At 35.7% G+C, this 12332-nt stretch overlaps 2 protein-coding genes across 2 annotated transcripts; one reads left to right on the forward strand and one right to left on the reverse strand.

The window, feature by feature from the left end:
• The first annotated feature begins 563 nt into the window (after nucleotides 1-563).
• On the forward strand, nucleotides 564-3330 carry LOC122303883. The gene is made up of 2 exons (XM_043115877.1): nucleotides 564-2757; nucleotides 2869-3330. The coding sequence occupies exons 1-2, from the start codon at nucleotides 2584-2586 to the stop codon at nucleotides 3217-3219; spliced, it is 525 nt and encodes a 174-aa protein (XP_042971811.1). The 5' UTR covers nucleotides 564-2583; the 3' UTR covers nucleotides 3220-3330.
• A 1349-nt stretch (nucleotides 3331-4679) lies between these two features.
• LOC122304520 (protein FAR1-RELATED SEQUENCE 5-like) lies at nucleotides 4680-8133 on the reverse strand. The gene is made up of 7 exons (XM_043116794.1): nucleotides 8047-8133; nucleotides 7904-7978; nucleotides 7667-7795; nucleotides 5331-7580; nucleotides 5120-5209; nucleotides 4951-5028; nucleotides 4680-4826 (listed from the first exon to the last, which is right to left on the reverse strand). Exons 1-7 carry the CDS (start codon nucleotides 8131-8133, stop codon nucleotides 4680-4682), a joined length of 2856 nt encoding a protein of 951 aa, XP_042972728.1.
• Nucleotides 8134-12332: the final 4199 nt, after the last annotated feature.

The raw sequence follows: 12332 nt of genomic DNA on the forward strand, positions 1-12332 counted from the left end.
TCAACCCGTTTTGACTCATCAGTAAATATTACAAAATATGTTAACACGACACAATACGAACTATTTATATAATTGAGATTGAATAGGTCTGACATTAACTAGTTTGACTTAATTAGATTTAGTATAATTTTATATAAATTTTAAAATCACAACATTTATAAAAATTATAAAACTAACTACAAATTTAAATTACAATTCAAACAATAAAAATATCGAAATTAAAATTTTAACAATTTTACTTTTAAGTATCAAGGTATAATTATAATTTTAACTTTCTTAATATGCTATAACGTGTCATTAAGGATTAACTTATTATCAAATCGTTAAGTAATTGTGTCTTAATGAATCAATTTATTTTAATTTAAACATGTTAAGACTAAATTTTAATCCATTATTATTATATCATATACATATTAAATTAACAAATCATATTACATATTATCATTCTTATATAAAATAAGTCGAGAAGGCTCGTTAACCAAACCTCGCCCGAGTCGTCGTTCTTGTACGTATATTCATCTCGGGTCGTTGTTACTTTACCCCCATAATATCTTCGAAAAAGTCTTGTTGCAGGCCACTTGCGGACGGATTCGCGCACCAGGCTGACGTGGACATTAATGAAACGGTGAGTTTCATTCTAAGCGGGAAGATGAATTTGACAAACCGGCTGCAGTCCTTTCGATATTCACTTTTCTCACCTTTTTCTTTTTTCACTTCTCCTCTCACCTCTCAGCTCTCATCCCCGGTTTGACAAACTTCTCCTCTCACCTCTCACCTCTCACTTCTCCTCTCACCTCTCACGCCGTGGGAGCAAAGGTCGAAAATCCTCCCCATCACTTCTCCTTTCGTTCGGAACCACTGCAGTAAGCCGAGGTGGCGCAGATCTGTGCAGTCGGGAATAAATATATCGGAAGAGGTCTCTCTCTCTCTCATGCTTAATCGATCTTCGATCGTTAACATAGGATATATATTGTTGTTTTGCTTAATCGATCTGTACTTGGCCTAGGGTTTTCTGTAGGACTTGGCCTAGGGTTTTAATTTTTTGGGGTTTTCTGTTGGACTTGGCCTAGGGTTTTATTTTTTTGGGGTTTTCTGTGTTTTTCTTGTTAGAAGCCCCTAATCTGTTCGAAGATGTTATTTAGGGTTGGTTTGAGTAAATTAACATGATTTGTATACATTTTATCGATCTGTACATGCTGTTGGACTTGGCGAAGGGTTATAATTTTTTGGGTTTTCTGTTTTTTTGTCTGTTAGAAGCCCCTAATCTGTTCGAAGATGTTATTTAGGTTGGCTGTGAGAAAATGAACATGATTTGTAATACATTTTCTCGATCTGTACATGCTGTTGGACTCGGCTTTGGGTTTTTTTATTTTTGGGTTTTCTGTGTGTTCCCTGTTAGAAGCCCCAAATCTGTTCCAATATTATATTTAGATTTGCTGTGAGAAAATTAACATCATTTTTAGTAGATAATCTGGATCTGTACATGGTGTTGGATTGTAATAGGCCACTATTTTTTTAATTTTATTTGGATTTGAGGAATTGTTAGAAGCCCCTAATCTGGTTTTAAGGATACCCATGGATTTGGATTTGTTTGGATTTGTTTGGATTTGTTTTTAGTCTTGTGAATTGAAAGCAACAAAAAGTAAGTCTGATTTCCAATATCCAAGCTCTGTATTTTCTGAATCCATCTGAAAACAAGGCTTGAGGCCATACAAATATGTTATAAACTTTCACCTTTGATGGTCCCATGTGTTTGGCCCTTCAATCTTTTTAATATGTCGTGACATCAATAATCTATACGCCCACCAATATCTTCGTTGTTCATTTTCTGTTTTTGCAATATTGTAGCTTAGACTGCCACTTCTTGCATTTTTATAAATAATCTGTGTAGTTTTAGCAAGAACATTTTTTTGTAACTTTTTTAATTTAGCTTGTTTACTTTTACTCTGTCTTTGATGTTAGAGATTTGCACTTCCTAAACATATATAACGGTTATTTCTTGATTTGTATACAATTATCTTCACAAATCCCGACTTGACTGGCAACTTTTTGTAAAGTATGTGCGCGCTGGGATGTGGACACCATCATATGTGATGAACTAGTTTATTTATGTTTAGAGTTCCATACTTTCTGCATATAGCAGTATGTGAAGTGAACTTAAGTTTTCATTTTTACAAGTTACTTTTGCAAAGTATGTGTGCGCTTGGATGTGGATACCATCATGGTAGATGAACCAACTTTTTTTTTTTATCTCCTAGTAATTTGAAGTTCCTATTGATATCTGTTAATGTACCAAAGTACACTTTGCTAAAGCATTAAACACACCTTTACACTTCACTTCAACCCAATGTGAAGCACAATATGTGTAACTCCTTTTGCACTTGATTTTTTAGGATTAAACTCAGCTCCCCTTCGGGTGGATTAAAAATAATATAATCTTTTTAAGGATTAAACCATCTAACGTTTTGGGTGATTAAACTCTCTTGTTTTAAAAAAAAAAAACTTGTAAACCCCAACAGCAAACAATGAATGAAAAACACTAATATTTTTTAGCAACAGCATACTCCATTGTTGATTGGGAACATGTTATCTGAGGGAGATAAGGTATCATCGTCAGTTTCTTCATCTTCTATTGTTAATCATACTTTGAGAATCAACCCAATTTGCAATTGTGGGTCACCTGCTTCACTTAGAACATCGAACACGCCAAGAAATCCGGGCCGATCATTCTTTGGGTGTTCAAAATACAATACCAAGGTACAAAAATTAATTATTGTATACTTATCCAGTACCAATTTCAGATTGACTACACCATCCTTCACATTCTCATATATGTTTGTTTGTTTGTTTGTTTGTTTGTTTATATAGGGATTACCACATTGCAACTTTTTCATACGGGCAGATAGTGGTAAGGAAATGGAGAATGACCTTATGAAAGTATTCATTGAGATTTTGATGAAGAAGGAAGAGCTCCAGAAAACACATGAAGAGTTGCAGAAAACACATGAAGAGGTTCGCCAATTATTGCAACTTTTTCGAAGAAGAGAGGAAGAGGTGCGAACAATGATGGAAGAGGTTCGACATTGTTCGGAAGAGGTTCGCCGTAGAGATGGCGAAATTGTCAAGCGGGAGGTGGAAGTCCGGCGTCAACGCACACATATTCGTATATGTGTGGCAGTTTCTATTTTACTTTATTTGTACTTTATACGATCGCTTTGAGTATTAATAGGCATTTAGTTGTGTTTTGTATAAATTTGTTAGTGCAAGTTCAGAAGTTGGAACTTTTGGGACAACTCTTTTATGTTGGTATTTGTAATTTTTGTGTGGAAATTGAAGTGTATACATGCCTACAGGTCTGGCAACTTACTAGTAGAAATCTGGAACTTTTTTGGGGAAATCTGGACAGTTTGGAAGGTGCTTGAAATGTAGTTTATGCATGATAGACTTTTTTATTTGAGTAGTTCAGCTGGACCATGCAAATCCGAACACCTTACTTGTGCATGATAGCCTGTTTCCGTCATCATCTTCTTTGATGAGGCATAATAAAGAGGACTTTGTAACAAGTATATACTTGGCACTTTAGTGAAGGTTTTAGATCAAGAGGACTTCTGGGACAGATTAAGCGGATGATGATTTTTGGTGAAAATCAAGTATATACTTGCCTTCTAGGAGACACTCACTCGGCTACATACAACTTAAGTGGCATGGATGGTTGCCACTTTACGTAACTCATGATGAATATAAGCAAAATCTATATACAGTACATTATGATTGAAGATAAATTCCTTTAGTGTTTGTTTTACTCGGCAGGAAGCAGGGGAAGGTGCTGACCCCATCTATACCCCAAAAGCAACCCATAAAACAACACTTCCTTGCTCGGCACATGAACTTGGGTTCATCCACAACAAATATTTATATACGATTCAGGATTAGACTAAATTAGCAATTGTAAAACCTGTGAATCATCCACAACAAATATATATATACAGTAATTCTGAAATACACTCTCCCTACCAAATCAGCCCCTAATCTCCTTCCATATTATGCAGGAAAATAACGTCATTCACATGGGAAAAAGTTGGAACATACAACAATTACTTGAACCCCTGATCGACAATAAGCTCTTAAGTTCTCAAAAAAGTATTTACAACAAAGGTCCACCCTATGATAAATAATTACATAGCTATATGCCCAACAAAAAATAATTACAACTTCTCCACCCATCAAATGCCTAATTACAAAAACTAATTAGTAAATAAGTCAATACAAATGATTACAAAAATATTATATCCACCCATCAAAAAATTGCAACTCAAAAGCTGGATCAACGCACACAAGCTCGACTCCCCATCATTATTCCTATTAATCTTCCATGGCTTTGCACAAAATACTTCCCAATCATCAACATGATTAAACTGGAAAGTAAAAGCACCCAATACAAATGGATATGCCCAATCAATTTCCAATATATATGGTAAATTAAGATGTTTAAAGCAAAAAATGACATCAAAGTATCATGTGCCCAACAATATTAAACATTTAATGCCTACTAAAGTTAGTGCAAAATATGTGTATGCGATGGAAAGTGTATTTTAAGTTTAGCTAGCTGAAAATCCTCAAAATACCACTTCCTTCACATGCGGCTTATATATATATATATATATATATAATGCATGTACTCAATACTCCACCAAACATGCAAGTGTATTTTTTCCACAAGTAGATATCTTGAGCATCATGATTAAACATTCTATGTATGATAATAGATGCAAAATTGCCATACTTCCTTCATGATCAAGCTGGGTTCCATCCGGATGAAGTTGCATCTGTCACACGTATAATATAACGGTTAAAATTCATACCCAATACATCCTCTAAAAAAAGAATTCACCATGTGAAAACATTTTTCATTTAGTTTGAGATGACAAAAATCTAACTAAATCATCTTACACTTTCTTGCGTCTCATTCACCGCAAAGTCTAGCTCGGTGACACTAAAGTCCAACACTTCGGTAGTGTTTTGAGGAGGCTAATAATACAGCATGCAAAATATTAGTAAGAAGTAAAGTTTAACCATGAGAAATCTTTAAATACACAAATATGAAAAACCCAAATGAAACCTGAAATGTGACACTTTGTTGTGTCCCAACAACTGTGGAACCAAATAAATTCCTTCTAGTTCCCAGAACTTCGCCTTCTACTCCATGCGGCTACAAAGGAAGCAAATAAAAACCAATTTCTATTAAGTCATAAAGGCATAATAACAGTAAAACACACTTTCTTGAAGCAGTAAAATCTGGAAATTCCACCCTAGTCTGTAATTGAGTTAACCTGTTTACGTTTTCCTTTCTGAGTAGCCTTCTTTGTCGTGGGTTTAATATGTTCAATCATGAATTTTTTCCTGAGAGAAGGCGGTCTGCCTTTTCCTCTCACTACATGGGGACTCAATACATTCTTAGAAGTGGCAGTTGTGGTGGGCACGGCAGTTGTTGTAACATTCACCTTTGATGGCGGCTTGTTCGTGCGGTAGCCTAAGTTCATTGCATCTAACTTAGCTAGCATATCCTCAGTGTGCTCATCACATGAAGATGCATTTGTGGCTACTTCGTTGCATTTCTTGATGATACGTGAATATCTGCATACTTCAGGCCTCTCATCAACCCCATCGTAACTACTTCGTATAAGAGTGTAAGTTCTCTTTATGTCTTTCCGCCATCGATCTAGTATGTACTTTTCTGGCACCGAGCGGACTTTGTTAACTCTCATAATGCCCAATACATGCCTACACAATACCCCTCTCATCTCAAACAAGGCACATGAACACTTCACCTCACATTCAGCCTCATTAAAATACACCGTGTGGGTAACCTCCTTGATGAAATCATCAACATTCACTTCATCTTCTACATTGTATATTGCAATTACACCATCCTTCCTGTGTAGAGTTGGAAGAGTTGCAAGCATCCCTATTACTTCTTTTTGAACTTCTCTAAATTTATTGCAAGTGTATATGTCTTGAAAAGTCTTCTCAAGTGGAGAGGGGGAGACGACGGGAATTGTAACATTGAATGACTGGAAGTCCGCCGCACTTTCATTCTCAATCTTCTTCCTCAATGCATTATCGAACTGATCGACAAACTCTTTTAAGTTTGTCTTAGCATGAACATACCCGTCGAAAAACGCATTCATACTCTCGCTTCTTTGGGTTGTACTCATTCCAGCCCAGAAAACATCTTTCATGAATACCGGTGCCCAATACGTACGCTCAGCATATAAACTTTTCAACCAAGCATTATCCTGCAAGTTGTACTTCGTAATTAACACTTCCCAAGACCCCTCAAACTCCTCAACTGTGTGAGAGTCATACACACAATTTAACAACCCAGTTTTCAACCCAGTTTTGAATTCACCATGTGAACCTAGCTTCTCAGGCAACTTTTTCAAAATGTGCCATAAGCAAAATCTGTGTCGACTGTTTGGAAAGACAAGGCTTATTGCATTTTTCATGGCTCTATCTTGGTCCGTGATAATAGCCTTGGGAGCTTCACCGTCCATACAATTACACCAGGTCTGAAATAACCATGTAAACGTTTCTGTATCCTCACTAGAAATTAATCCTGCGCCCAACAATATCGACTGTCCATGGTGGTTTACACCCACAAACGGTGCAAACGGCATCCCATATCTGTTTGTCAAATAGGTCGTGTCGAAGGTCACAACATCACCAAAATATTTGTAGGCTGCCCTACTTCGTGCATCCGCCCAGAATACATTCCTCAACCGCCCGTCATCATCCATATCCATTAGTGAAAAGAATCCGTCATTTTTGTATTGCATCCGCGCAAAATACTCACGGAGGGCTCCAGCACCACCTTTCCCAAGTTGAAGGTGGCGTGCCTTGTCAATATAATTCCGACAGTCCTTTTCATTGAATGGCAAGTTCTCAAACCCACCCGCTTCTTGCACAAGAGAGGCAAAACTCTTGTTCATTCTTATCCCAGCTTGATCATTTATGTCTAACACTCTCTTAACAGACTCGCTCACTTCTCTATTGCAGCGAAAAAATCTCGACTTTTGTGGACTTAAGCCGTGATTATGGGAATTATCTACACTGTTCACCTTTAACACACCTCTTTCTAACGTCACATTTATTCTTGCCTTACAGTCTGTCTTTGATGTCGGACGTGGCCTGGCAACATTAGACGTACGGTTCCGTGCCTTCCCACCCCTGGCACAACCCAATGTGACATATCTCAGGCTCCCATCCTCAAACCTATGGCTCCTCTGAGTCATTATCCCAAAACCGCATTGTTGCCCATATCTTTTATAATAAGACAATAAGTCCTCTTCAGATTTAAACACCATTCCCAATTTCGGCTCCTCAACAATATCGGCCCCCTCAGTTTGGGGCACATTATCATGTGGTCCAGACAGATCATCACTCCCCCCAATAACAGTATCCATACTTTTTCCAGTAGACTCAGGTGTGGGATCTTGGGTTTCATCAACATGGCTTGAACTTGCAGAGTGTAGACCACTCGAAGGGTTAAGATTCGACTCGCATGGGGGCAACGGGTTTCCCTGCAGTTTACACCCACAAAATGAAATAAATCAATTTCATACATGGTTAAAAATAAGTGCAAAATCTGCTTGGGTGAATTTATCACCTGACTAGTTTGTGTAGATGCACTGGCTTCAGGACGCTCGAAAAATGGGGGTAACCACGCATTTGGCATTGGTGGATGGCAACCATGCATATAGTTTGAAAAATCCGGGTAACATGGTATTGGTATCACCTACAGATTATGAAAAAAATGTGTATTAATATAGCTCACGTCATTTGGTTCTAAAGGTTTAATATTAGTACATAAATACATCGTCTCTTGGTTTAATTGAGATGTCACCTGGGTTGGTAGATTGGTTGATGGATTTGCAGTTGGAGACGTCGATCCCAGTGGATAGAATGGTATTGCTATCATCTGTGGAACAAAACCAGTCATGATAAAGTCACTTTCAGGAATTTAAGATAATTTGCTCAGTTCCATACCTGGGAGGGAGGATTTGTGGATGGATTTGTTGTGGAATCTGCTGTAGAACGTGTTATAGGATATGCATGGTCCTTCCCTTTCTCCATCTAAACAAAGCATTAGAAAATTCAAAAAATTTCTTCACTATAATTTTAATCAAAGGCAATAAAGTAATTACAATTCTTTTTAAAGCTGGCGACGTGTTCTCTGTTAAGTAAATTGGAATCAATCCTCCCTCCTTGGTTGTAATTATTTTAAGAGATATTAAAAAAAATAACTAAGTTTTAATTGTGTAAAGCCGGAAGAAAAATGCTAGTATGCTTTAACAAATGTTGCTAAAACATAACTGAATTACATGTATATCTAAGAAAGTTGATGAATTAAATGACATGCCTATACCCAAAAAAACAATTCTGGTACCTTAAGCATAACCATGTAATCATGTAGCAAAATAATAATATATATATTATTATATATTGCAGAAAATATACAAAGTTCTCATTTAAGCATTCATATAATATTCAGTACATTTTGTTCTCATTCTCTTAACAATAACATTAAACCAAACATATAGTTCACCATTTCATAAAACAAAGCATTAAGGGGTCCGTGAGGATAATTATTTTGACCGGTGGGAATAGTTCATGGTTAAGAATCCGTCTTCAGCTACAACCGAACATTAACATGCATGAACTTGGGAAGATAATAAATTAGAAAAGCGAAGGTTTTTACTAATTTTTATCTTACCATAAGCTAAAGTCTAAAAAATATTTGCCTTATTTAAATAAAAAAAAAAATAAAAGTTTGTTTCACCATGTCTAGTTGTACTTCGTATAACTCTGTTTTCATACTCCATGTAACTCTGTTTTCAAAAGGCAAAGCCAAATCCTTCGTTATTACAACAACCAGGAACTAAATGCAGTTACAGTTTTCCTTAAATAAGCAAGTTTATACCTTTCCAGGAAGTGGTCGCGCAGAGGACCTGGTGAAGCAGTTGACGTCGTCGCGCAAACGAGGAAAGTTCTGCAGTGGAGGTGCTCGCGCAGAACAGCTGGTTGTGCAGTGGAGGTGGTCGCGCGGAGCTGGTTCGGCAGTGGAGGTGGTCGCGCGGAGCTGGTTGTGCAGTGGAGGTGGTCGCGCGCGAAGGGGGTGGTTCTGCAGTGGAGATGGTCGCTCGAAGGTGGTTCTCGCGCAGAGGAGGTGCTCGCGCGGAGGAGATGGTGCGGATGAGATCGTCGCACGCTGGAGATGAGGCTGCTCGGTCGGGGAGCTCAGGTCAGGGTCGCTCGGAGCAGCTTCAAGACGTCCTGGGAGGGAAAATGCCAGAACTAGCGTGCGGAAGAAGTTTTCGTGGGATCGTCCGAATTTTTTTTTTTTTTTTTTTTTTCTCGACTGCCACGTCATCATTAGTGAATCCGTCCGCAAGTGGCCTGCATGTAGAACTACTCAATATCTTCTGATGGATTTGAGTGTCCGGAAAGGCGTAAAGAATGAGCAGACTACTCAGACCGGTACAAATAAAAAGACAAAAGTAAATATTATTATAAAGAAATGCTACTCTTACGTATGGTTTTCGATGGGTTGCCGACAGTTTTTTTTAATAAATAAAGATGTATTTTTTAATAATATTATAAATATATTTTTTCAAATGTTTAAAATTTTTTTAAAAAACATTAAAAAAAAAGGCCTCCATGTATGGCTGTTGAGCAACATCAATAGGATCTAACAGTCTAGGAATTACTTCCGTATATCAGTCCTGATCTGGATTAGAAAAAGTAAAAGGTAAAATGAAAAAGATTTATTATTTTGAAATGCTTTTTAAATAGCAAAAGGTTTCTAAATGTACCAGACTCTTTATATTTTATTTTATTTTTCTATAAGATTAAAAAATGACCAAACTTTACGTATACGCACGCTAACACATCTATAAAATGCTTTCGAGAATGTTTGTATATATATAATTATATGTAAAATATTTATAATCATTTCACTTTTTTCAATGGATTCACTCTTTTTTAAGAAAACTTAGACCTATTTAGATAGTAAAAATATTTCACCTTATTTTATTTAATCGTTACATTTTTTTAAAATTTTTACATAAAATATAATAAATAATTTAATTTTTTTAAATTTAAAAATAATAATAATATTAAAAAATAATATTTTAATAATATTTTATTTAATTTTTAACTTCCATCTCAATTCACTATCTAAATGATATAGTATTCTAAACTTATATAAGATGAATATTTCAAAATAATACACCAAAATGTACTGATTATAAAATATTTAATTCCATTACTTCTATCGAAATGGTCACTATTCTTGAATAAAAATCATAATTCTTTTTTTAATCGATGATAGGTTAAAGAAATAAGAATATCACCTTTTCTTTTGGCATAAATAAAGGGGTCCAAACCAAAAGCGGTGGTACCCAACCAAGCCGGACCCATTTGTTAGAACTAAATTATTGGAGCGAGAGACGTCCTTAATTATCCACTTTCACTGTGTAACTAATCTGAATTCTGAACACAGAATGACAATAACCTTTTTGGCCGACAATTTGCTGTTGGCTGATCCTCCTCCGAAAAGGTCACCATAAACGATTAACCTTCTGTTATTATTCAACCAACAACATGATTTTAAGAGCGTGGGATGTGATTTGCCATCGTAAAGGAAAGAATAAAATTACTAATATATATGCTTTTGTGACGCATCTCGTATTTCCTCATCTGCTCATCATCACTTTCTTCTTTATTCAACTATATATATACACACCATGTACACATAGTGTGTACTGTGAGTGAGTCGAGAAAGCTAGGGTGGGAGATCAGCTACATGCAGGAGTAAGTAAAGATTAAGGAATACTCTAATGGAGGTGTGTAATCCTAAGGGAGGGAGAACAGCTACTCCTGCATTCCTAGAAATGCTGCTGCTGATGATGAGCATTATGCTCCTTAACACATATGGTTGTGCTGCTTCTGTCCTTGCAAAGAGCAACACCAGTTTCCGATGCAGTGACGGCCACCTCGATGAATGCCGCCTGATCGAGGAGGACTTCGAGTTTGAGTTAGGGTTCCTGATGAACCCCTATGTAAGCCGGATCCTTGCTGGAGATGGAGGGGGGACTAGCGGCACCCCCAATCCTGGTAAAGCAGCCGCTAAGCCTTGTGGACCTGATGACCCTCAATATTGCTATAAAAAAGTTAAACCTAATCCAAAAATTAGTCCATGTAAAGGTACTTACACCCGCGGTTGCCAGCCTCCTTAGCCTGAAAATTTGAATCATGGAATTAGTGGGGTTTCCTTTCAGTTCTAGTACTGCGCTTCGTTCTCCTAGCTATATCCTATGCTTGTTTTTGTTTTTGTATTTTTTAAACCTTTTAATTTCTTTTGTTTGGTTTATCTGTTGCTTTCTTTGTTTTAAAGTTATATATATAATGCCGTATTACGGCCTTGAATGTGCGTTGATGTATGTGAATTGATGTATTACTTCCGTTTAATTTGAAGAAGATTCTGCAATTTTCACAACGACTTTGATAAAGGTAAATGTTTATACTAGGTTAGAACAACATGTAAAGCACGTTTATTTAATTAGGCGAAATAAGATTTTTAATAAAAATATATATATAATATTTTACAAAATAATTTAATTAATGCATAATTTAATGCAAAAAAAAAGTAAATTTTAGGAAATATCTTTAGATAATAATAAGTTAGTAAAGTATAATATCTTTCAATAGGTATATTCTGGCCAGATATCATAATAGTTAATCTACGCTTGTAGTTAAATTATATTTTAGTTTAAAATCAAATATACAACATTATATATATACATATAGGAATTACATACGTTCGGATTATTTTTTTTCCTCTCGTCTTCTTTTTCTGGTCTGTTTGTTTGTTTTTTTTATCTTTTTACAAATATATATATATATATATATATATAGAAAATAAAAATATCAGCTAGCACATATTAATCATATGATTTTTGTGCTTATAAATTAATTCCTATGCTTTGCATGCATGTCTTTTAATTAGCAATTAATACTTATGGTATTAGAAGATCAAGGGGCAAAAACGTAAAAGTAAAAGCAGAGTTTTTATTGGTTTTAAATTAAAAGCAACTCAGAGGTAAAAACGTAACTACATAACAATAACAAAAAAATTACTATTCATACTGTTCATATGGTATAGACACTTATTATAATAGAATATATATATATCTATATATTTATATATATGCTTAATCAATTAATCATAACATCGAACTTTTCAAAAAGATCTACACAAAAATATATTATTA

Source organism: Carya illinoinensis, chromosome 3 (genome assembly GCF_018687715.1).
Source record: "Carya illinoinensis cultivar Pawnee chromosome 3, C.illinoinensisPawnee_v1, whole genome shotgun sequence".
In the NCBI taxonomy this organism is placed as follows: domain Eukaryota; kingdom Viridiplantae; phylum Streptophyta; class Magnoliopsida; order Fagales; family Juglandaceae; genus Carya; species Carya illinoinensis.

What these genes read in the sequence shown, in the direction of transcription:
- LOC122303883 (XM_043115877.1), top strand. Translation starts at nt 2,584, where the DNA reads ATGTTATCTGAGGGAGATAAGGTATCATCGTCAGTTTCTTCATCTTCT. An exon ending in GTTCAAAATACAATACCAAG is followed by an intron (nt 2,758 to 2,868) that starts GTACAAAAATTA and finishes TTGTTTATATAG; the next exon opens with GGATTACCACATTGCAACTT.
- LOC122304520 (XM_043116794.1), bottom strand. Translation starts at nt 8,133, where the DNA reads ATGGAGAAAGGGAAGGACCATGCATATCCTATAACACGTTCTACAGCA. An exon ending in AGAAAGGAAAACGTAAACAG is followed by an intron (nt 5,210 to 5,330) that starts GTTAACTCAATT and finishes CTTCCTTTGTAG; the next exon opens with CCGCATGGAGTAGAAGGCGA. An exon ending in TGAATGAGACGCAAGAAAGT is followed by an intron (nt 4,827 to 4,950) that starts GTAAGATGATTT and finishes TACGTGTGACAG; the next exon opens with ATGCAACTTCATCCGGATGG.